The sequence below is a fragment of the Hypanus sabinus genome, chromosome 10 (genome assembly GCF_030144855.1).
Source record: "Hypanus sabinus isolate sHypSab1 chromosome 10, sHypSab1.hap1, whole genome shotgun sequence".
Classification (NCBI taxonomy): Eukaryota; Metazoa; Chordata; class Chondrichthyes; order Myliobatiformes; family Dasyatidae; genus Hypanus; species Hypanus sabinus.
The window spans coordinates 114590400-114613588 of record NC_082715.1 but is presented as its reverse complement, the minus strand read 5'-3'; the positions used below and the strand labels follow the sequence as shown (position 1 = coordinate 114613588).

The following is a 23189-nucleotide window of genomic DNA, read 5'->3' as shown; positions in this document are numbered from 1 at the left end:
CAATGGAGTTGAGGAGGATGAGTGGATTGAGTGGACGTGGGGAGGAGGTTTCCATCTGTAGCCCAATCTAGGATCTGAGGACACAACCTCAGAACAGAGGGGCATCCCTTTAAAAGTGAGATGAGAAGGAATTTTTTCAGTCAGAGGGTAGTGAATCTGTGGAACTGGTTACCACAGAGGTTGTGCAGGCCTAGTCACTAGGTGTATTTAAGGCAGAGATGGATATATTCTTGAGTAAGGGGAGATAGGGTTGAAACTAAATCATACAGAATGCTCCAGGTTCAGTCTCCTTGTGTCCTGCTTAACTGGAGCAAAGGGTGTTTGCTTGTGAACCTAAAATACTTTGAACTTGAATTGAAATCCTTTTGAATGAAGGATAATATCTGGTTTATTTTGCTAATGACTTGCTTCACCTGCATGTTAAGCTGACGTGATCTGTGTACAATGACACACTCTGAATCCCAACACCTTTTGCTCCCTCACTATTTAAAAATACCCATCTTTACAATGTGGCTGACCTCATAGTTGTCCACAAAATATTCCACCTGCCGTGTGCTTGTGCACTGCTTACTGCATGGTGTCTGGTGTGACTCAGAGAAGACACGGGAGGTTTGTATAGGTAAGGTTTAATCTGTAGTCTGTGTACACCAACTAGATGCCGACAACTTATCAGAACCCAGTGTACTTCTGGGGCTGTGGAAAGAGTGAATCCATTGACCTACCCCGTCAGGGAGTCGACCTTGTTGTTAATGCAAGGCCAATAAACGCCTGCTGGGACACAAAAAAATGGCAGCATGCCGCCTCCTTACTTCACCTCCAGCCTCAGTTCTCACACCACCAACTAGGCCAGAGATGTGTGCCCCCCCAACAGTCTCTGTGATGACTGACTTCCTCAACCCCCCAGGAGAACACTTAACCACGTGGGTTGCCCCGAAGCCATAGTGTCATACAACATGGAAGCAGGCCCTCAGCCCAACAAGCCCCATCCAAGCTCGTCCCATTTGGCCCATATCCTGCTAAACCAGGGATTCCCAACCTGTGGTCCACGGACCCCTCGGTTAATGGTAGGGGATTACGGCAAAAAAATAAGATCAGAACCCCTGCTCTAAACTTTTCCTATCCATGTTCCTGTCCAAATGACTTCTAAGTATTGTTTTTGTACCCAGGGTACTTCCTCTGGCAGTTCAGTTCTACGTGTATGTCACCCTTGAGTAAAAACGTTGCCCCTCAGGTTCCTACTAAATCTTTCCTTTCTCATCTTAAACCCGTGCCCTCCAGCTCTTGATTCCCGACCCTGGGAAAAAGTCTGAGAGCACTTGCCCTCTCTATACTCCTCATGATTTTAAACACCTTGATAAAATCACCACTCAGTCTTCCATGCTTCAAGGAATAAAGTCCCAGCCAGCCGAGCCTTTCCCTGTCACTCACTCGAGTCTTGGCGACATCTTTGTAAATCTTGATCTGCACCCTTTCTGGTTTAGTAAGATCTTCCCTGCAGCAGAGGGACGCAATATTGCAGGTGCAGCCTCACCAATGACCTCCCAGGTTCTGTACTCAGTGTCCGGACAATCATAGTGTCGGGCCAGGCAGAGATTTCATTCGCTGAATGGGTTTAGTGAGTGGGATGGATTATTTCCAAGTAACATGGGCACAGGTTTATATCATTACTCAGATTTGTTCCCCAGATACCTGGTGGGTTTTCAGCACAGGACACTGGAGGAAACAGTCACATTGCCCTGGTAACTCCATGGCCAGTCCCAGGGAGCAGCAGGACAAACTGAGCCAGCTTCCCACCGCCGCACCCCGTGACGGAGCTAATCAGCTGACTCTGCATTCTCTGTCTCAGCACAGGGTCTGGTTCTGCATGTGGGCAGTGAGGAGGCCCAAAATGTCCTCCCAAACTGGGACAAGGAACAGTGGGAGGAGCTGTTGTTTTACACAACACTAGAGACCCGGGTCTGATCCTGGCCTCCAGCACTGTCTGTGTGGAGTTTGCACGTTCTCCCTGTGGCTGTGTGGGTTTGTCCCGGGTACTCTGATCTCCTTGTACATCCAAGCTTGGTGAGTTAACTGACTGCTGCAACCTGCCCTTAGTGTGTGGCTGAGGGCTGGAACCTGGGGGGAGCTGACGGGAGCTTGGGGAGAATAACATTGGATTAGTGTGAGTAGATTGATAACCTGTTTCTGTGTTGTATCTCTCTCAGACTCTATTTGGGGTGGGGGGGTCATTTGTGGATCTCATAGTGACTTTTGGGGGAAGGGTTGGTACAGTCAGCAAGAATGGTTACTGGAGGGGAGAAAGAAGCTAATTAGACAATAAAATGTGGCAGGTGGGCAGGTTTTTGTGTGAGTAGATCTGGTCAGTGGAAACAGGGTCCCAACCTCTCAGTGCTGATGTAAGAGACGGGACCAGGTACAGCCCCAAAGACCCGAGACCTCCACTCAGTCCCTCCAGCCCTCTGTACAGACACCCACAGCCTCAGTCGGCCAGCAACTAACCTCAGAGCAGGGCTGAACGACTCGCCCTGTGTGGTAATGTTCTCAGACCCCTCCTCCCACTCACTTGGTAGGTTGAAAAGTCTAGAACATTCTCAGCCTCTGGCCTCTCGCTACTCGGAGCCCTGGGCTGCTCATGATGGACCCTGGTAGTGGTTGGTGTATGCCACACGGTATGCCTCCCAGTGTTGCAGCCCCTTCTCACCCCACAGCCCCGATGCCCAAGTGCAACTCTGACCCCTCTGCCTGATTTCACTGTGTCGGTGCACCCCCATTCATCCCCACCAGACCGCCACGTCTTTCTCGGTGATGCTGGGAGGGGGACGAACCCCTCCAACCTCTTTCCGGAATGTTCTGTAGTGCCGGAGGAAGATTCCGGAATGAGCTGGGTCAATTCAGTCCTTTGTCTGCAGCATCTCTTCCAGGATGGAGATGAGGTGGTCGATGCCCCAGAGGTAACCATCCTCCCTGTTGCCCTCCTGCCAGGGCAGCCGGTGGCTCAGGAGCTGACCCCTGGGCAGAGGCATTGTCTTCCCAAAATCGATCATCCACACCTTGGCCTGAGCATTGCGGTCGTGGACAAAGAGCAGGGAGCTGCCGATAACCTGGGAGGAGGGGGAGAGGGGAGGAGGGGGAGAGGGGAGGAGGGAGGGAATGGGAGAGGGGAGAGGGGAGGAGAGGGAGGGAGTGAGAGAGAAGGGAGAGGTGGATGAGGAGAGAGTGGGGAGGCAGGGGAGGAGCAGATGGTGGGAAGAGAGTTCATATGTAAAACCAAGAGCTGCACAAGTGAATCTGAATTTTGCATCTTCACCAGCATCAACAAGTGTGACAAGATCTGTGTAAACTCGTGCATTCACACGTGTGACTGAGTGTAACTGTACATCCACACGTGACTGTCCGAGTGTAACTGTACATCCCCACGTGACTGTCAGAGTGTAACTGTACATCCACACGTGACTGTCCGAGTGTAACTGTACATCCACACGTGACTGTCAGAGTGTAACTGTACATCCACATGTGACTGTCCGAGTGTAACTGTACATCCACACGTGACTGTCCAAGCGTAACTGTACATCCACACGTGACTGTGTCAGAGTATAACTGTACATCCACATGTGACTGTCCAAGCGTAACTGTACATCCACGCGTGACTGTGTCAGAGTGTAACTGTACATCCACGCGTGACTGTCCAAGCGTAACTGTACATCCACACGTGACTGTGTCAGAGTGTAACTGTACATCCACGCGTGACTGTCCAAGCGTAACTGTACATCCACACGTGACTGTGTCAGAGTGTAACTGTACATCCACACGTGACTGTCAGAGTGTAACTGTACATCCACGCGTGACTGTGCCAGAGTGTAACTGTACATCCACACGTGACTGTCAGAGTGTAACTGTACATCCACACGTGACTGTGTCAGAGTGTAACTGCACATCCACACATGACTGTCAGAGTGTAACTGTACATCCACACATGACTGTCCGAGTGTAACTGTACACCCACACGTGACTGTGTCAGAGTGTAACTGTACATCCACACGTGACTGTCCGAGTGTAACTGTACATCCACACGTGACTGTGTCAGAGTGTAACTGCACATCCACACATGACTGTCAGAGTGTAACTGTATATCCACACATGACTGTCCGAGTGTAACTGTACATCCACATGTGGCTCGGTATCCATGTGTGAAACTCGGTGTGGTTCCACAAGCGTGACCCTGTGTGGCTGCGTATATCCTTGTGTATGACTGTGCATATGTACATGACTCACTGTGTGACTGTGATTGACACATGACACTGTGCACACTGGTGTGGTACTTTGTGTGACATTGTGTTAGATGTGAGGCTGACAGTCTGCATGCATGTCTGTTGGCAGGTATGCGTGTGTGCAAGCATTTGGTATGTACAGCAGATGTGTGTGAACATTTAGGAGTGTATGTGTGTGACGATATATATGAGTGTGTGAGCGTGTGTGAGAGTGTGTGTGTGTGTGTGAGAATGAGTGTGTGTGTGTGCGTGAGTGTGTCTGTGTGAGTGTGTGTGTGTGAGAATGAGTGTGAGTGTGTGTGTGTGACTGTGTGTGTGAGTGTGTCTGTGTGAGTGAGCGTGTGTGAGAATGAGTGTGTGTGTGTGCGTGAGTGGGTCTGTGTGAGTGTGTGTGTGTGAGAATGAGTGTGTGTGTGTGTGTGAGTGGGTCTGTGTGAGTGTGTGTGTGTGAGAATGAGTGTGTGTGTGTGTGTGAGTGAGTGTGTGTGTGTGTGTGTGTGTGTGTGTGTGTGTGTGTGTGAGAATGAGTGTGTGTACGTGAGAGAGAGAGAGAGTGTGTGTGTGTGTGTGTGTGTGAGTGTGTGTGTGTGTGTGTGTGTGTGTGTGTGTGTGTGTGTGTGTGTGTGTGTGTGTGTGTGTGTGTGTGTGTGTGTGTGTGTGTGTGTGTGTGTGTGTGTGTGTGTGTGTGTGTGTGTGTGACCCATGTCTCCACCGCACCGTGACTCGTATTTACGTCCCTCCCTGACTGAGGGACCGCACTCACCTCGTGGCTCTGGAAGAAAGTGGAAACCTCCAGCGTGTCCCGAATCAGCCTCAGACGATCGAGATATTTTGTCTGAAACAGAGCAGCAACATGGCAGTCACTGGGCAATGAGAGTTTCCTGCCCTCCATCCCTCACCAATCCCCTCCGGATTCACTCACACACACTCCTCCATCTCTCAAACCCTCCGGATCCACTCACACCCACTCCTCCATCTCTCAAACCCTCCGGATCCACTCACACCCACTCCTCCATCTCCCAAACCCTCCAGATCCACTCACACTCACTCCTCCATTTCTCAAACCCTCCGGATCCACTCACACCCATTCCCCCATCTCCCAAACCCTCCGGATCCACTCACACCCACTCCTCCATCTCCCAAACCCTCCAGATCCACTCACACCCACTCCTCCATCTCTCAAACCTTCCGGATCCACACACACCCACTCCCCCATCTCCCAAACCCTCTGGATCCACTCACACCCACTCCCCCATCTCCCAAACCCTCCGGATCCACTCACACCCACTCCTCCGTCTCTCAAACCCTCCGGATCCACTCACACCCACTACCCCATCTCCCAAACCCTCCGGATCCACTCACACCCACTCCTCCATCTCTCAAACCCTCCGGATCCACTCACACCCACTCCCCCATCTCCCAAACCCTCCGGATCCACTCACACCCACTCCCCCATCTCCCAAACCCTCCGGATCCACTCACACCCACTCCTCCATCTCTCAAAACCTCCGGATCCACTCACACCCACTCCCCCATCTCTCAAACCCTCCGGATCCACTCACACCCACTCCCCCATCTCCAAAACCCTCCGGATCCACTCACACCCACTCCCCCATCTCCCAAACCCTCCAAATCCACTCACACCCACTCCTCCATCTCCAAAACCCTCCGGATCCACTCACACCCACTCCCCCATCTCCCAAACCCTCCGGATCCACTCACACCCACTCCCCCATCTCCCAAACCCTCCGGATCCACTCACATCCACTCGCCCATCTCCCAAACCCTCCGGATCCACTCACACCCACGCCTCCATCTCCCAAACCCTCCGGATCCACTCACACCCACTCCCCCATCTCTCAAACCCTCCAGATCCACTCACACCCACTCCTCCATCTCTCAAATCCTCCGGATCCACTCACACCCACTCCTCCATCTCTCAAACCCTCCGGATCCACTCACACCCACTCCTCCATCTCCCAAACACTCCGGATCCACTCACACCCACTCCCCCATCTCCCAAACCCTCCGGATCTACTCAAACCCAGTCCTCCATCTCCCAAAACCTCCGGATCCACTCACACCCACTCCCCCATCTCCCAAACCCTCCGGAACCACTCACACCCACTCCCCCATCTCCCAAACCCTCCAGATCCACTCACACCCACTCCTCCATCTCCCAAACCCTCCGGATCCACTCACACCCACTCCTCCATCTCTCAAACCCTCCGGATCCACTCACACCCACTCCTTCATCTCTCAAACCCTCCGGATCCACTCACACCCACTCCCCCATCTCCCAAACCCTCCGGATCCACTCACACCCACTCCTCCATCTCCCAAACCCTCCGGATCCACTCACACCCACTCCTCCATCTCCCAAACCCTCCGGATCCACTCACACCCACTCCCCCATCTCCCAAACCCTCTGGATCCACTCACACCCACTCCACCATCTCTCAAACCCTCTGGATCCACTCACACCCACTCCCCCATCTCCCAAACCCTCCGGATCCACTCACATCCACTCCCCCATCTCCCAAACCCTCCGGATCCACTCACACCCACTCCTCCATCTCTCAAACCCTCCGGATCCACTCACACCCACTCCTCCATCTCCCAAACCCTCCGGATCCACTCACACCCACTCCTCCATCTCTCAAACCCTCCGGATCCACTCACACCCACTCCCCCATCTCCCAAACCCTCCGGATCCACTCGCACCCACTCCCCCATCTCCCAAACCCTCCGGATCCACTCACACCCACTCCTCCATCTCTCAAACCCTCCCGATCCACACACACCCACTCCCCCATCTCTGAAACCCTCTGGATCCACTCACACCCACTCCCCTATCTCTCAAACCCTCCGGATCCACTCACACCCACTCCCCCATCTCCCAAACCCTCCGGAACCACTCACACCCACTCCCCCATCTCCCAAACCCTCCAGATCCACTCACACCCACTCCTCCATCTCCCAAACCCTCCGGATCCACTCACACCCACTCCTCCATATCTCAAACCCTCCGGATCCACTCACACCCACTCCTTCATCTCTCAAACCCTCCGGATCCACTCACACCCACTCCCCCATCTCCCAAACCCTCCGGATCCACTCACACCCACTCCTCCATTTCTCAAACCCTCCGGATCCACTCACACCCACTCCCCCATCTCCCAAACCCTCTGGATCCACTCACACCCACTCCACCATCTCTCAAACCCTCTGAATCCACTCACACCCACTCCCCCATCTCCCAATCCCTCCGGATCCACTCACACCCACTCCTCCATCTCCCAAACCCTCCGGATCCACTCACACCCACTCCTCCATCTCTCAAACCCTCCGGATCCACTCACACCCACTCCTCCATCTCCCAAACCCTCCGGATCCACTCACACCCACTCCTCCATCTCTCAAACCCTCTGGATCCACTGACACCCACTCCCCCATCTCCCAAACCCTCCGGATCCACTCACACCCACTCCCCCATCTCCCACACCCTCTCGATCCACTCACACCCACTCCTCCATCTCCCAAACCCTCCGGATCCACTCACACCCACTCCTCCATCTCTCAAACCCTCTGGATCCACTGACACCCACTCCCCCATCTCCCAAACCCTCCGGTTCCACTCACACCCACTCCCCCATCTCCCAAACCCTCCGGATCCACTCGCACCCACTCCCCCATCTCCCAAACCCTCCGGATCCACTCACACCCACTCCCCCATCTCCAAAACCCTCCGGATCCACTCACACCCACTCCCCCATCTCCGAAACCCTCCGGATCCACTCACACCCACTCCTCCATCTCCCAAACCCTCCACATCCACTCACACCCACTCCTCCATCTCTCAAACCCTCCGGATCCACTCACACCCACTCCCCCATCTCCCAATCCCTTTGGATCCACTCACACCCACTCCCCCATCTCCCAAACCCTCCGGATCCACTCACACCCACTCCTCCATCTCTCAAACCCTCCGGATCCACTCACACACACTCCCCCATCTCCAAAACCCTCCGGATCCACTCACACCCACTCCTCCATCTCTCAAACCCTCCGGATCCACTCACACCCACTCCCCCATCTCCCAAACCCTCCGGATCCACTCGCACCCACTCCCCCATCTCCCAAACCCTCCGGATCCACTCACACCCACTCCTCCATCTCTCAAACCCTCCGGATCCACACACACCCACTCCCCCATCTCCGAAACCCTCTGGATCCACTCACACCCACTCCCCTATCTCTCAAACCCTCCGGATCCACTCACACCCACTCCCCCATCTCCGAAACCCTCCGGAACCACTCACACCCACTCCCCCATCTCCCAAACCCTCCAGATCCACTCACACCCACTCCTCCATCTCCCAAACCCTCCGGATCCACTCACTCCCACTCCTCCATCTCTCAAACCCTCCGGATCCACTCACACCCACTCCTTCATCTCTCAAACCCTCCGGATCCACTCACAACCACTCCCCCATCTCCCAAACCCTCCGGATCCACTCACACCCAGTCCTCCATCTCTCAAACCCTCCGGATCCACTCACACCCACTCCCCCATCTCCCAAACCCTCTGGATCCACTCACACCCACTCCACCATCTCTCAAACCCTCTGGATCCACTCACACCCACTCCCCAATCTCCCAAACCCTCCGGATCCACTCACACCCACTCCCCCATCTCCCAAACCCTCCGGATCCACTCACACCCACTCCTCCAACTCTCAAACCCTCCGGATCCACTCACACCCACTCCTCCATCTCCCAAACCCTCCGGATCCACTCACACCCACTCCTCCATCTCTCAAACCCTCTGGATCCACTGACACCCACTCCCCCATCTCCCAAACCCTCCGGATCCACTCACACCCACTCCCCCATCTCCCACACCCTCTGGATCCACTCACACCCACTCCTCCATCTCCCAAACCCTCCGGATCCACTCACACCCACTCCTCCATCTCTCAAACCCTCTGGATCCACTGACACCCACTCCCCCATCTCCCAAACCCTCCGGTTCCACTCACACCCACTCCCTCATCTCCCACACTGTCTGGATCCACTCACACCCACTCCTCCATCTCTCAAACCCTCCGGATCCACTCACACCCACTCCTCCATCTCTCAAACCCTCCGGATCCACTCACACCCACTCCCCCATCTCCCAAACCCTCCGGATCCACTCACACCCACTCCCCCATCTCCCAAACCCTCCGGATCCACTCACAACCCACTCCTGCATCTCTCAAACCCTCCGGATCCACTCACACCCACTCCCCCATCTCCCAATCCCTCTGGATCCACTCACACCCACTCCCCCATCTCCCAAACCCTCCGGATCCACTCACACCCACTCCTCCATCTCTCAAACCCTCCGGATCCACTCACACCCACTCCCCCATCTCCCAAACCCTCCGGATCCACTCACACCCACTCCCCCATCTCCCAAACCCTCCGGATCCACTCACACCCACTCCCCCATCTCTCAAACCCTCCGGATCCACTCACACCCACTCCCCCATCTCCAAAACCCTCCGGATCCACTCACACCCACTCCCCCATCTCCCAAACCCTCCAAATCCACTCACACCCACTCCTCCATCTCCCAAACCCTCCGGATCCACTCACACCCACTCCCCCATCTCGCAAACCCTCCGGATCCACTCACATCCACTCGCCCATCTCCCAAACCCTCCGGATCCACTCACACCCACGCCTCCATCTCCCAAACCCTCCGGATCCACTCACACCCACTCCCCAATCTCTCAAACCCTCCAGATCCACTCACACCCACTCCTCCATCTCTCAAATCCTCCGGATCCACTCACACCCACTCCTCCATCTCTCAAACCCTCCGGATCCACTCACACCCACTCCTCCATCTCCCAAACACTCCGGATCCACTCACACCCACTCCCCCATCTCCCAAACCCTCCGGATCTACTCAAACCCAGTCCTCCATCTCCCAAACCCTCCGGATCCACTCACACCCACTCCCCCATCTCCCAAACCCTCCGGATCCACTCACACCCACTCCTCCATCTCTCAAACCCTCCGGATTCTCTCACACCCACTCCCCCATCTCCCAAACCCTCCGGATCCACTCACACACACTCCCCCATCTCCCAAACCCTCCGGATCCACTCACACCCACTCCCCCATCTCCCAAACCCTCCGGATCCACTCACACCCACTCCCCCATCTCCCAAACCCTCCGGATCCACTCACACCCACTCCCCCATCTCCCAAACCCTCCGGATCCACACACACCCACTCCCCCATCTCCCAAACCCTCCGGATCCTCTCACGACCACTTCTCCATCTCTCAAACCCTCCGGATCCACTCACACCCACTCCTCCATCTCTCAAACCCTCCGGATCCACTCACACCCACTCCTCCATCTCTCAAACATTCCGGATCCACTCACACCCACTCCTCCATCTCTCAAACCCTCCGGATCCACTCACACCCACTCCCCCATCTCCCAAACCCTCCGGATCCACTCACACCCACTCCTCCATCTCTCAAACCCTCCGGATCCACTCACACCAACTCCCCCATCTCCCAAACCCTCTGGATCCACTCACACCCACTCCCCCATCTCCCAAACCCTCCGGATCCACTCACACCCACTCCCCCATCTCCGAAACCCTCCGGATCCACTCACACCCACTCCTCCATCTCCCAAACCCTCCAGATCCACTCACACCCACTCCTCCATCTCTCAAACCCTCCGGATCCACTCACACCCACTCCTCCATCTCTCAAACCCTCCGGATCCACTCACACCCACTCCCCCATCTCCCAAACCCTCTGGATCCACTCACACCCACTCCACCATCTCTCAAACCCTCTGGATCCACTCACACCCACTCCCCCATCTCCCAAACCCTCCGGATCCACTCACACCCACTCCCCCATCTCCCAAACCCTCCGGATCCACTCACACCCACTCCTCCATCTCTCAAACCCTCTGGATCCACTGACACCCACTCCCCCATCTCCCAAACCCTCTGGTTCCACTCACACCCACTCCCCCATCTCCCACACCCTCTGGATCCACTCACACCCACTCCTCCATCTCCCAAACCCTCCGGATCCACTCACACCCACTCCTCCATCTCTCAAACCCTCTGGATCCACTGACACCCACTCCCCCATCTCCCAAACCCTCCGGTTCCACTCACACCCACTCCCCCATCTCCCACACTGTCTGGATCCACTCACACCCACTCCTGCATCTCTCAAACCCTCCGGATCCACTCACACCCACTCCCCCATCTCCCAATCTCTCTGGATCCACTCACACCCACTCCCCCATCTCCGAAACCCTCCGGATCCACTCACACCCACTCCTCCATCTCTCAAACCCTCCAGATCCACTCACACCCACTCCCCCATCTCCCAAACCCTCCGGATCCACTCACACCCACTCCCCCATCTCCCAAACCCTCCGGATCCACTCACACCCACTCCCCCATCTCCCAAACCATCCGGATCCACTCACACTCACTCCCCCATCTCCCAAACCCTCCGGATCCACACACACCCACTCCCCCATCTCCCAAACGCTCCGGATCCACTCTCACCCACTCCTCCATCTCCCAAACCCTCCGGATCCACTCACACCCACTCCCCCATCTCCCAAACCCTCCGGATCCACTCACACCCACTCCTCCATCTCTCAAACCCTCTGGATCCACTCACACCCACTCCTCCATCTCCCAAACCCTCCGGATCCACTCACACCCACTCCTCCATCTCTCAAACCCTCTGGATCCACTGACACCCACTCCCCCATCTCCCAAACCCTCCGGTTCCACTCCCACCCACTCACCCATCTCCCACACCCTCTGGATCCACTCACACCCACTCCTCCATCTCCCAAACCCTCCGGATCCACTCACACACACTCCTCCATCTCTCAAACCCTCTGGATCCATTGACACCCACTCCCCCATCTCCCAAACCCTCCGGTTCCACTCACACCCACTCCCCCATCTCCCACACCCTCTGGACCCACTCACACCCACTCCTCCATCTCTCAAACCCTCCGGATCCACTCACACTCACTCCTCCATCTCTCAAACCCTCCGGATCCACTCACACCCACTCCCCCATCTCCCAAACCCTCCGGATCCACTCACACCCACTCCCCCATCTCCCAAACCCTCCGGATCCACTCACACCCACTCCCCCATCTCCCAAACCCTCCGGATCCACTCACGATCACTTCTCCATCTCTCAAACCCTCCGGATCCACTCACACCCACTCCTCCATCTCTCAAACCCTCCGGATCCACTCACACCCACTCCTCCATCTCCGAAACCCTCTGCATCCACTCACACCCACTCCCCCATCTCTCAAACCCTCCGGATCCACTCACACCCACTCCCCCATCTCCCAAACCCTCCGGATCCACACACACCCACTCCCCCATCTCCCAAACCCTCCAGATCCACTCACACCCACTCCACCATCTCCCAAACCCTCCGGTTCCACTCACACCCACTCCCCCATCTCCCAAACCCTCTGGATCCACTCAGACCCACTCCTCCATCTCTCAAACCCTCCGGATCCACTCACACCCACTCCCCCATCTCCCAAACCCTCCGGATCCACTCACACTCACTCCATCTCCCAAATCCTCTGGATCCACACACACCCACTCCCCCATCTCCCAAACCCTCTGTATCCACTGACACCCACTCCCCCATCTCCCAAACCCTCCGGTTCCACTCACACCCACTCCCCCATCTCCCAAACCCTCTGGATCCACTCACACCCACTCCTCCATCTCTCAAACCCTCCGGATCCACTCACACCCACTCCTCCATCTCCCAAACCCTCTGGATCCACTCACACCCACTCCACCATCTCCCAAACCCTCCGGATCCATTCACACCCACTCCTGCATCTCTCAAACCCTCCGGATCCACTCACACCCACTCCCCCATCTCCCAATCCCTCTGGATCCACTCACACCCACTCCCCCATCTCCCAAACCCTCCGGATCCACTCACACCCACTCCTCCATCTCTCAAACCCTCCGGATCCACTCACACCCACTCCCCCATCTCCCAAACCCTCCGGATCCACTCACACCCACTCCTCCATCTCTCAAACCCTCTGGATCCACTGACACCCACTCCCCCATCTCCCAAACCCTCCGGTTCCACTCACACCCACTCCCCCATCTCCCAAACCCTCTGGATCCACTAACACACACTCCTCCATCTCTCAAACCCTCCGGATCCACTCACACCCACTCCTCCATCTCCCAAACCCTCCGGATCCACTCACACCCACTCCTCCATCTCTCAAACCCTCCGGATCCACACACACCCACTCCCCCATCTCCCAAACCCTCCGGATCCACTCACACCCACTCCCCCATCTCACAAACCCTCCGGATCCACTCACACCCACTGCTGCATCTCTCAAACCCTCCAGATCCACTCACACCCACTCCCCCATCTCCCAATCCCTCTGGATCCACTCACACCCACTCCCCCATCTCCCAAACCCTCCGGATCCACTCACACCCACTCCCCCATCTCCCAAACCCTCCGGATCCACTCACACCCACTCCCCCATCTCCGAAACCCTCCGGATCCACTCACACCCACTCCCCCATCTCCCAAACCCTCCAGATCCACTCATACCCACTCCTCCATCTCCCAAACCCTCCGGATCCACTCACACCCACTCCTCCATCTCTCAAACCCTCCGGATCCACTCACACCCACTCCTTCATCTCTCAAACCCTCCGGATCCACTCACACCCACTCCCCCATCTCCCAAAACCTCCGGATCCACTCACACCCACCCCTCCATCTCTCAAACCCTCCGGATCCACTCACACCCACTCCCCCATCTCCCAAACCCTCTGGATCCACTCACACCCACTCCACCATCTCTCAAACCCTCCGGATCCACTCACACCCACTCCCCCATCTCCCAAACCCTCCGGATCCACTCACACCCACTCCCCCATCTCCCAAACCCTCCGGATCCACTCACACCCACTCCTCCATCTCTCAAACCCTCCGGATCCACTCACACCCACTCCTCCATCTCCCAAACCCTCCGGATCCACTCACACCCACTCGTCCATCTCTCAAACCCTCTGGATCCACTGACACCCACTCCCCCATCTCCCAAACCCTCCGGTTCCACTCACACCCACTCCCCCATCTCCCACACCCTCTGGATCCACTCACACCCACTCCTCCATCTCCCAAACCCTCCGGATACACTCACACCCACTCCTCCATCTCTCAAACCCTCTGGATCCACTGACACCCACTCCCCCATCTCCCAAACCCTCCGGTTCCACTCACACCCACTCCCCCATCTCCCACACCCTCTGGATCCACTCACACCCACTCCTCCATCTCTCAAACCCTCCGGATCCACTCACACCCACTCCTCCATCTCTCAAACCCTCCGGATCCACTCACACCCACTCCCCAATCTCCCAAACCCTCCGGATCCACTCACACCCACTCCCCCATCTCCCAAACCCTCCGGATCCACTCACACCCACTCCTGCATCTCTCAAACCCTCCGGATCCACTCACACCCACTCCCCCATCTCCCAATCCCTCTGGATCCACTCACACCCACTGCCCCATCTCCCAAACCCTCCGGATCCACTCACACCTACTCCTCCATCTCTCAAACCCTCCGGGTCCACTCACACCCACTCCCCCATCTCCCAAACCCTCCAGATCCACTCACACCCACTCCCCCATCTCCCAAACCCTCCGGATCCACTCACACTCACTCCCCCATCTCCCAAACCCTCCGGATCCACACACACCCACTCCCCCATCTCCCAAACCCTCTGGATCCACTGACACCCACTCCCCCATCTCCCAAACCCTCCGGTTCCACTCACACCCACTCCCCCATCTCCCAAACCCTCCGGATCCAGTCACACCCACTCCCCCATCTCCCAAACCCTCCGGATCCACTCACACCCACTCCCCCATTTCCCACACCCTCTGGATCCACTCACACCCACTCCTCCATCTCCCAAACCCTCCGGATCCACTCACACCCACTCCTCCATCTCTCAAACCCTCTGGATCCACTGACACCCACTCCCCCATCTCCCAAACCCTCCGGTTCCACTCACACCCACTCCACCATCTCCCAAACCCTCCGGATCCACTCGCACCCACTCCCCCATCTCCCAAACACTCCGGTTCCACTCACACCCACTCCCCCATCTCCCAAACCCTCTGGATCCACTCAGACCCACTCCTCCATCTCTCAAACCCTCCGGATCCACTCACACCCACTCCCCCATCTCCCAAACCCTCCGGATCCACTCAGACCCACTCCTCCATCTCTCAAACCCTCCGGATCCACTCACACCCACTCCCCCATCTCCCAAACCCTCCGGATCCACTCACACTCACTCCCCCATCTCCCAAATCCTCTGGATCCACACACACCCACTCCCCCATCTCCCAAACCCTCTGTATCCACTGACACCCACTCCCCCATCTCCCAAACCCTCCGGTTCCACTCACACCCACTCCCCCATCTCCCAAACCCTCTGGATCCACTCACACCCACTCCTCCATCTCTCAAACCCTCCGGATCCACTCACACCCACTCCTCCATCTCCCAAACCCTCTGGATCCACTCACACCCACTCCCCCATCTCCCAAACCCTCCGGATCCATTCACACCCACTCCTGCATCTCTCAAACCCTCCGGATCCACTCACACCCACTCCCCCATCTCCCAATCCCTCTGGATCCACTCACACCCACTCCCCCATCTCCCAAACCCTCCGGATCCACTCACACCCACTCCTCCATCTCTCAAACCCTCCGGATCCACTCACACCCACTCCCCCATCTCCCAAACCCTCCGGATCCACTCACACCCACTCCTCCATCTCTCAAACCCTCTGGATCCACTGACACCCACTCCCCCATCTCCCAAACCCTCCGGTTCCACTCACACCCACTCCCCCATCTCCCAAACCCTCCGGATCCACTAACACCCACTCCTCCATCTCTCAAACCCTCCAGATCCACTCACACCCACTCCTCCATCTCCCAAACCCTCCGGATCCACTCACACCCACTCCTCCATCTCTCAAACCCTCCGGATCCACACACACCCACTCCCCCATCTCCCAAACCCTCCGGATCCACTCACACCCACTCCCCCATCTCACAAACCCTCCGGATCCACTCACACCCACTCCCGCATCTCTCAAACCCTCCAGATCAACTCACACCCACTCCCCCATCTCCCAATCCCTCTGGATCCACTCACACCCACTCCCCCATCTCCCAAACCCTCCGGATCCACTCACACCCACTCCTCCATCTCTCAAACCCTCCAGATCCACTCACACCCACTCCCCCATCTCCCAAACCCTCCGGATCCACTCACACCCACTCCTCCATCTCTCAAACCCTCTGGATCCACTGACACCCACTCCCCCATCTCCCAAACCCTCCGGATCCACTCACACCCACTCCCCCATCTCCCACACCCTCTGGATCCACTCACACCCACTCCTCCATCTCCCAAACCCTCCGGATCCACTCACACCCACTCCTCCATCTCTCAAACCCTGTGGATCCACTGACACCCACTCCCCCATCTCCCAAACCCTCCGGTTCCACTCACACCCACTCCCTCATCTCCCACACTGTCTGGATCCACTCACACCCACTCCTCCATCTCTCAAACCCTCCGGATCCACTCACACCCACTCCTCCATCTCTCAAACCCTCCGGATCCACTCACACCCACTCCCCCATCTCCCAAACCCTCCGGATCCACTCACACCCACTCCCCCATCTCCCAAACCCTCCGGATCCACTCACAACCCACTCCTGCATCTCTCAAACCCTCCGGATCCACTCACACCCACTCCCCCATCTTCCAAACCCTCCGGATCCACTCACACCCACTCCTCCATCTCTCAAACCCTCCGGATCCACTCACACCCACTCCCCCATCTCCCAAACCCTCCGGATCCACTCACACCCACTCCTCCATCTCTCAAACCCTCTGGATCCACTGACACCCACTCCCCCATCTCCCAAACCCTCCGGTTCCACTCACACCCACTCCCCCATCTCCCAAACCCTCTGGATCCACTAACACCCACTCCTCCATCTCTCAAACCCTCCGGATCCACTCACACCCACTCCTCCATCTCCCAAACCGTCCGGATCCACTCACACCCACTCCTCCATCTCTCAAACCCTCCGGATCCACTCACACCCACTCCCCCATCTCCCAAACCCTCCGGATCCACTCACACCCACTCCCCCATCTCACAAACCCTCCGGATCCACTCACACCCACTCCTGCATCTCTCAAACCCTCCAGATCCACTCACACCCACTCCCCCATCTCCCAATCCCTCTGGATCCACTCACACCCACTCCCCCATCTCCCAAACCCTCCGGATCCACTCACACCCACTCCTCCATCTCTCAAACCCTCCGGATCCACTCACACCCACTCCCCCATCTCCCAAACCCTCCGGATCCACTCACACCCACTCCTCCATCTCTCAAACCCTCCGGATCCACTCACACCCACTCCCCCATCTCCCAAACCCTCCGGATCCACTCACACCCACTCCCCCATCTCCGAAACCCTCCGGATCCACTCACACCCACTCCCCCATCTCCCAAACCCTCCAGATCCACTCACACCCACTCCTCCATCTCCCAAACCCTCCGGATCCACTCACACCCACTCCTCCATCTCTCAAACCCTCCGGATCCACTCACACCCACTCCTTCATCTCTCAAACCCTCCGGATCCACTCACACCCACTCCCCCATCTCCCAAATCCTCCGGATCCACTCACACCCACTCCTCCATCTCTCAAACCCTCCGGATCCACTCACACCCACTCCCCCATCTCCCAAACCCTCTGGATCCACTCACACCCACTCCACCATCTCTCAAACCCTCCGGATCCACTCACACCCACTTCCCCATCTCCCAACCCCTCCGGATCCACTCACACCCACTCCCCCATCTCCCAAACCCTCCGGATCCACTCACACCCACTCCTCCATCTCTCAAACCCTCCGGATCCACTCACACCCACTCCTCCATCTCCCAAACCCTCCGGATCCACTCACACCCACTCCTCCATCTCTCAAACCCTCTGGATCCACTGACACCCACTCCCCCATCTCCCAAACCCTCCGGTTCCACTCAAACCCACTCCCCCATCTCCCACACCCTCTGGATCCACTCACACCCACTCCTCCATCTCCCAAACCCTCCGGATCCACTCACACCCACTCCTCCATCTCTCAAACCCTCTGGATCCACTGACACCCACTCCCCCATCTCCCAAACCCTCCCCTTCCACTCACACCCACTCCCCCATCTCCCACACCCTCTGGATCCACTCACACCCACTCCTCTATCTCTCAAACCCTCCGGATCCACTCACACCCACTCCTCCATCTCTCAAACCCTCCGGATCCACTCACACCCACTCCCCCATCTCCCAAACCCTCCGGATCCACTCACACCCACTCCCCCATCTCCCAAACCCTCCGGATCCACTCACACCCACTCCTGCATCTCTCAAACCCTCCGGATCCACTCACACCCACTCCCCCATCTCCCAATCCCTCTGGATCCACTCACACCCACTCCCCCATCTCCCAAACCCTCCGGATCCACTCACACCTACTCCTCCATCTCTCAAACCCTCCGGGTCCACTCACACCCACTCCCCCATCTCCCAAACCCTCCGGATTCACTCACACCCACTCCCGCATCATCCAAACCCTCCGGATCCACTCACACCCACTCCCCCATCTCCGAAACCCTCCGGATCCACTCACACTCACTCCCCCATCTCCCAAACCCTCCGGATCCACTCACACCCACTCCCCCATCTCACAAACCCTCCGGATCCACTCACACCCACTCCCCCATCTCCCAAACCCTCCGGATCCACTCACACCCACTCCCCCATCTCCCAAACCCTCCGGATCCACTCACACCCACTCCTCCATCTCTCAAACCCTCCGGATCCACTCACACCCACTCCTCCATCTCCCAAACCCTCCGGATCCACTCACACCCACTCCTCCATCTCTCAAACCCTCTGGATCCACTGACACCCACTCCCCCATCTCCCAAACCCTCCGGTTCCACTCAAACCCACTCCCCCATCTCCCACACCCTCTGGATCCACTCACACCCACTCCTCCATCTCCCAAACCCTCCGGATCCACTCACACCCACTCCTCCATCTCTCAAACCCTCTGGATCCACTGACACCCACTCCCCCATCTCCCAAACCCTCCCCTTCCACTCACACCCACTCCCCCATCTCCCACACCCTCTGGATCCACTCACACCCACTCCTCTATCTCTCAAACCCTCCGGATCCACTCACACCCACTCCTCCATCTCTCAAACCCTCCGGATCCACTCACACCCACTCCCCCATCTCCCAAACCCTCCGGATCCACTCACACCCACTCCCCCATCTCCCAAACCCTCCGGATCCACTCACACCCACTCCTGCATCTCTCAAACCCTCCGGATCCACTCACACCCACTCCCCCATCTCCCAATCCCTCTGGATCCACTCACACCCACTCCCCCATCTCCCAAACCCTCCGGATCCACTCACACCTACTCCTCCATCTCTCAAACCCTCCGGGTCCACTCACACCCACTCCCCCATCTCCCAAACCCTCCGGATTCACTCACACCCACTCCCGCATCATCCAAACCCTCCGGATCCACTCACACCCACTCCCCCATCTCCGAAACCCTCCGGATCCACTCACACTCACTCCCCCATCTCCCAAACCCTCCGGATCCACTCACACCCACTCCCCCATCTCACAAACCCTCCGGATCCACTCACACCCACTCCCCCATCTCCCAAACCCTCCGGATCCACTCACACCCACTCCCCCATCTCCCAAACCCTCCGGATCCACTCACACCCACTCCTGCATCTCTCAAACCCTCCAGATCCACTCACACCCACTGCCCCATCTCCCAATCCCTCTGGATCCACTCACACCCACTCCCCCAACTCCCAAACCCTCCGGATCCACTCACACCCACTCCTCCATCTCTCAAACCCTCCGGATCCACTCACACCCACTCCCCCATCTCCCAAACCCTCCGGATCCACTCACACCCACTCCTCCATCTCTCAAACCCTCCGGATCCACTCACACCCACTCCCCCATCTCCCAAACCCTCCGGATCCACTCACACCCACTCCTCCATCTCTCAAACCCTCCGGATCCACACACACCCACTCCCCCATCTCTGAAACCCTCTGGATCCACTCACACCCACTCCCCCATCTCCCAAACCCTCCGGATCCACTCACACCCACTCCTCCATCTCTCAAACCCTCCATTCCTTCCAGCAAGTTGTACCCAGCCTGAGAACCCCATAGCAAAGGAGGCACCCACCCCGTCTCTCCAGCTGGCCCACTCGTCACAAGTGGCTAACTTACCAGGATATCTTTGTTTCCCTTGGTGAACTCCCAGAATGACACCATCACCTGGTCTTTAGTTTTTGTCTTCTTAAAGTCATGGTTGACACTCCCATCCTCATTCTGTGTGGGAAATAATCGGGCAACAGGAGCTCATTACTGACCCCTGACCCTGCTCCCCGAGCCCCAAAACTGACCCCTGTATCTGACCCTGCTCCCCAAACCCCAACACTGACCCCTGCCCCTGACTCTGTTGCCCAAGATCCAGTGCTGACCCTTGACCCTTGTGCCCAAACTCCAGCGCTGACCTCTGACCCTTGTGCCAAAGCTCCAGCGCTGACCTCTGACATGAGCCTGGTGACTAAGCCTTCCGTCCAACTAACACCTCAAAGACAAGCCTTGTCTGCAGGATTGGGGGAGGTGGGCAGGTAGGGAACCTATAACAGATATGTCTGTCTGGCCCACAACTGCTCCAGTTGTAACATACTCCCTGAGGCTGGGGCTGGTGGCCATATCATCCCCTAGAACAGGAAGGGGGCATTTAACCCAATCATCAGCCTGCCACACATGGAAGCACACAATATACACACGCTCCATATGTATTCTATACACGCAGGAATGCTTTATGGTAGTGCTCTCTCTCTCTCTCTCTCACACACACACATGTCTCCAAACACCCACTAACACAGGAGACGGCTGATCTCTGCAGTGGGTTTAATGGAAATTCATCCTAAACATGTTAAAATCAGTGCTTGACTGATAGCCATCCATAAGAAAGAGTTATTCAGCTTGCAATCAGGCCCTTTGGCCTCCAAAGTCTATGCTGACCATCAATATTTACTCTAATCCTATTTTTTGTACTCTTCTATACTCCTATTTACTCCCTCCAACTACACATTAGGGAAAATGTACAGGGTCCAAATAATCTTCTTAGCCTCTAGTCTTTGGGCTGTGAGAGGAAACTGGAGCACCTGGGGAAAATCCACACAGGGAGACCATGCAAACTCACGGCAGCACCGAAGATTGAACCTGCCTTCTGGAACTGTGAGGGAGCTATTCCACCCACACTGGTTCTGGACCACAGTGACGAATGACAGAGCTTGGGTGCACTGTGAAACACCAACAGCAGGTGGTGCTGCGACTACATCACTGTTTGTTGGCCATGTAGAGGCCGGGTTCAAATCCCACCTCCTGAAAAGGGGAGCTTCAATTCCATTAATCTGGGGATTATAGCAATAAATTAAATGATGACTGTAGAGGCTGCCTCTGCCTGGAGATAGACACATGGAAAAGAAGGCTTTTGAGTGAGCGGAGAGTTGACAGGGCAAGAGGTTTAGAATGAAGCAGATGCAGACCAGGTATGGGGTTGTAAAAGAAATCAGCCATGATTGGAATGCAGAGCAGATTTGGTCGGCCAAAAGTCCTAATTCTGCCGCTATATTTTATGGTCTAATGGAATTGGATGGGGTTTAGGAGTCAGTGGCCAGGGTGAGGGATTGTCAGGACAGTTGATTGGACGAGAGATGCCGAGCGAAGAACAAGCGAGGCTGGGAAATTGTCAGCAGAGGCAATGAAAGGTATGAGGGGGCCAGGGTGGAAGGAGTGACAGCTGAGCAGTGGAGGGATGAGGTAACAGTGGTAAGGCCGAGCAGCTTGGGAGCCGATACACTCTCAGGCTGGAAGAGCTGGATACAGGGCAAAAATGTGGGGAATTGAGCCAGCAAATAGCTCTCATTCCTGAGACTGTTATCTCAGGGAGGTTCCCTTACAATGTCCCACCTTGGTTACATATCACCAGACTGCGATAAGATTATGAACTTTGTAGGTAGAGAAAGATGGAACCTTGCTCCCTCGCTAAAGAATTTGCACCCACTGGCACATTTACAATGAATCTGCACCCTGGGTCATTTACAATGAAGAATCTGCCCCCACTGGGACGTTTACAATGAATCTGCACCCACTGGGATGTTTACAATGAAGAATCTGCCCCCATTGGGACATTTACAATGAATCTGCCCCCACTGGGACGTTTACAATCAAATGACAACACATCTTGCACTATTTCATGACTGAGTTGTAAGTAGACAAATTCCCCGGTCTTATGGGATTGCCGAGAGTCTGGTACCTGCTTTTCCCTCAACAAAGTTAGGGAAGGGATCCCACTTACCTTGACACCTTCGATCCTGAAGCCGAGAGTGGCTGTGGAACTGATGGTCTCCCGCCACTGCATGTAGCGGGGTTTGATAACGGCCCTCTGAGCATGTTCCTCTTCTGTCGGGGCATCAGGGTCCACCTCCACCATCTTCAGGTACATGTCCCGCCTCAAGCTTGGCTTCTTCCTTGCCTTGCTCAGCTCCTCCTCCAAGTAGGTCCTGGGGAACACCACAGCCCCCAACTTGAGTCAAAGCAGGC

At 56.4% G+C, this 23189-nt stretch overlaps 1 protein-coding gene across 1 annotated transcript in view; it reads right to left on the bottom strand.

Annotated features, from left to right (window-relative positions):
- Positions 1-610: 610 nt before the first annotated feature.
- The window catches only part of LOC132401004 (inositol-trisphosphate 3-kinase B-like), an 80222-nt gene continuing 57643 nt past the window's right edge, over positions 611-23189 (bottom strand). The window contains exons 4-7 of the mRNA XM_059982715.1: positions 22945-23149; positions 20799-20900; positions 5032-5103; positions 611-3101 (exon numbers count right to left, since the gene is read on the bottom strand). Of these exons, the coding sequence (XP_059838698.1) occupies positions 2892-3101; positions 5032-5103; positions 20799-20900; positions 22945-23149 (589 nt within the window). The 3' untranslated portion in view covers positions 611-2891. The remainder of the gene's footprint in view (positions 3102-5031; positions 5104-20798; positions 20901-22944; positions 23150-23189) is intronic.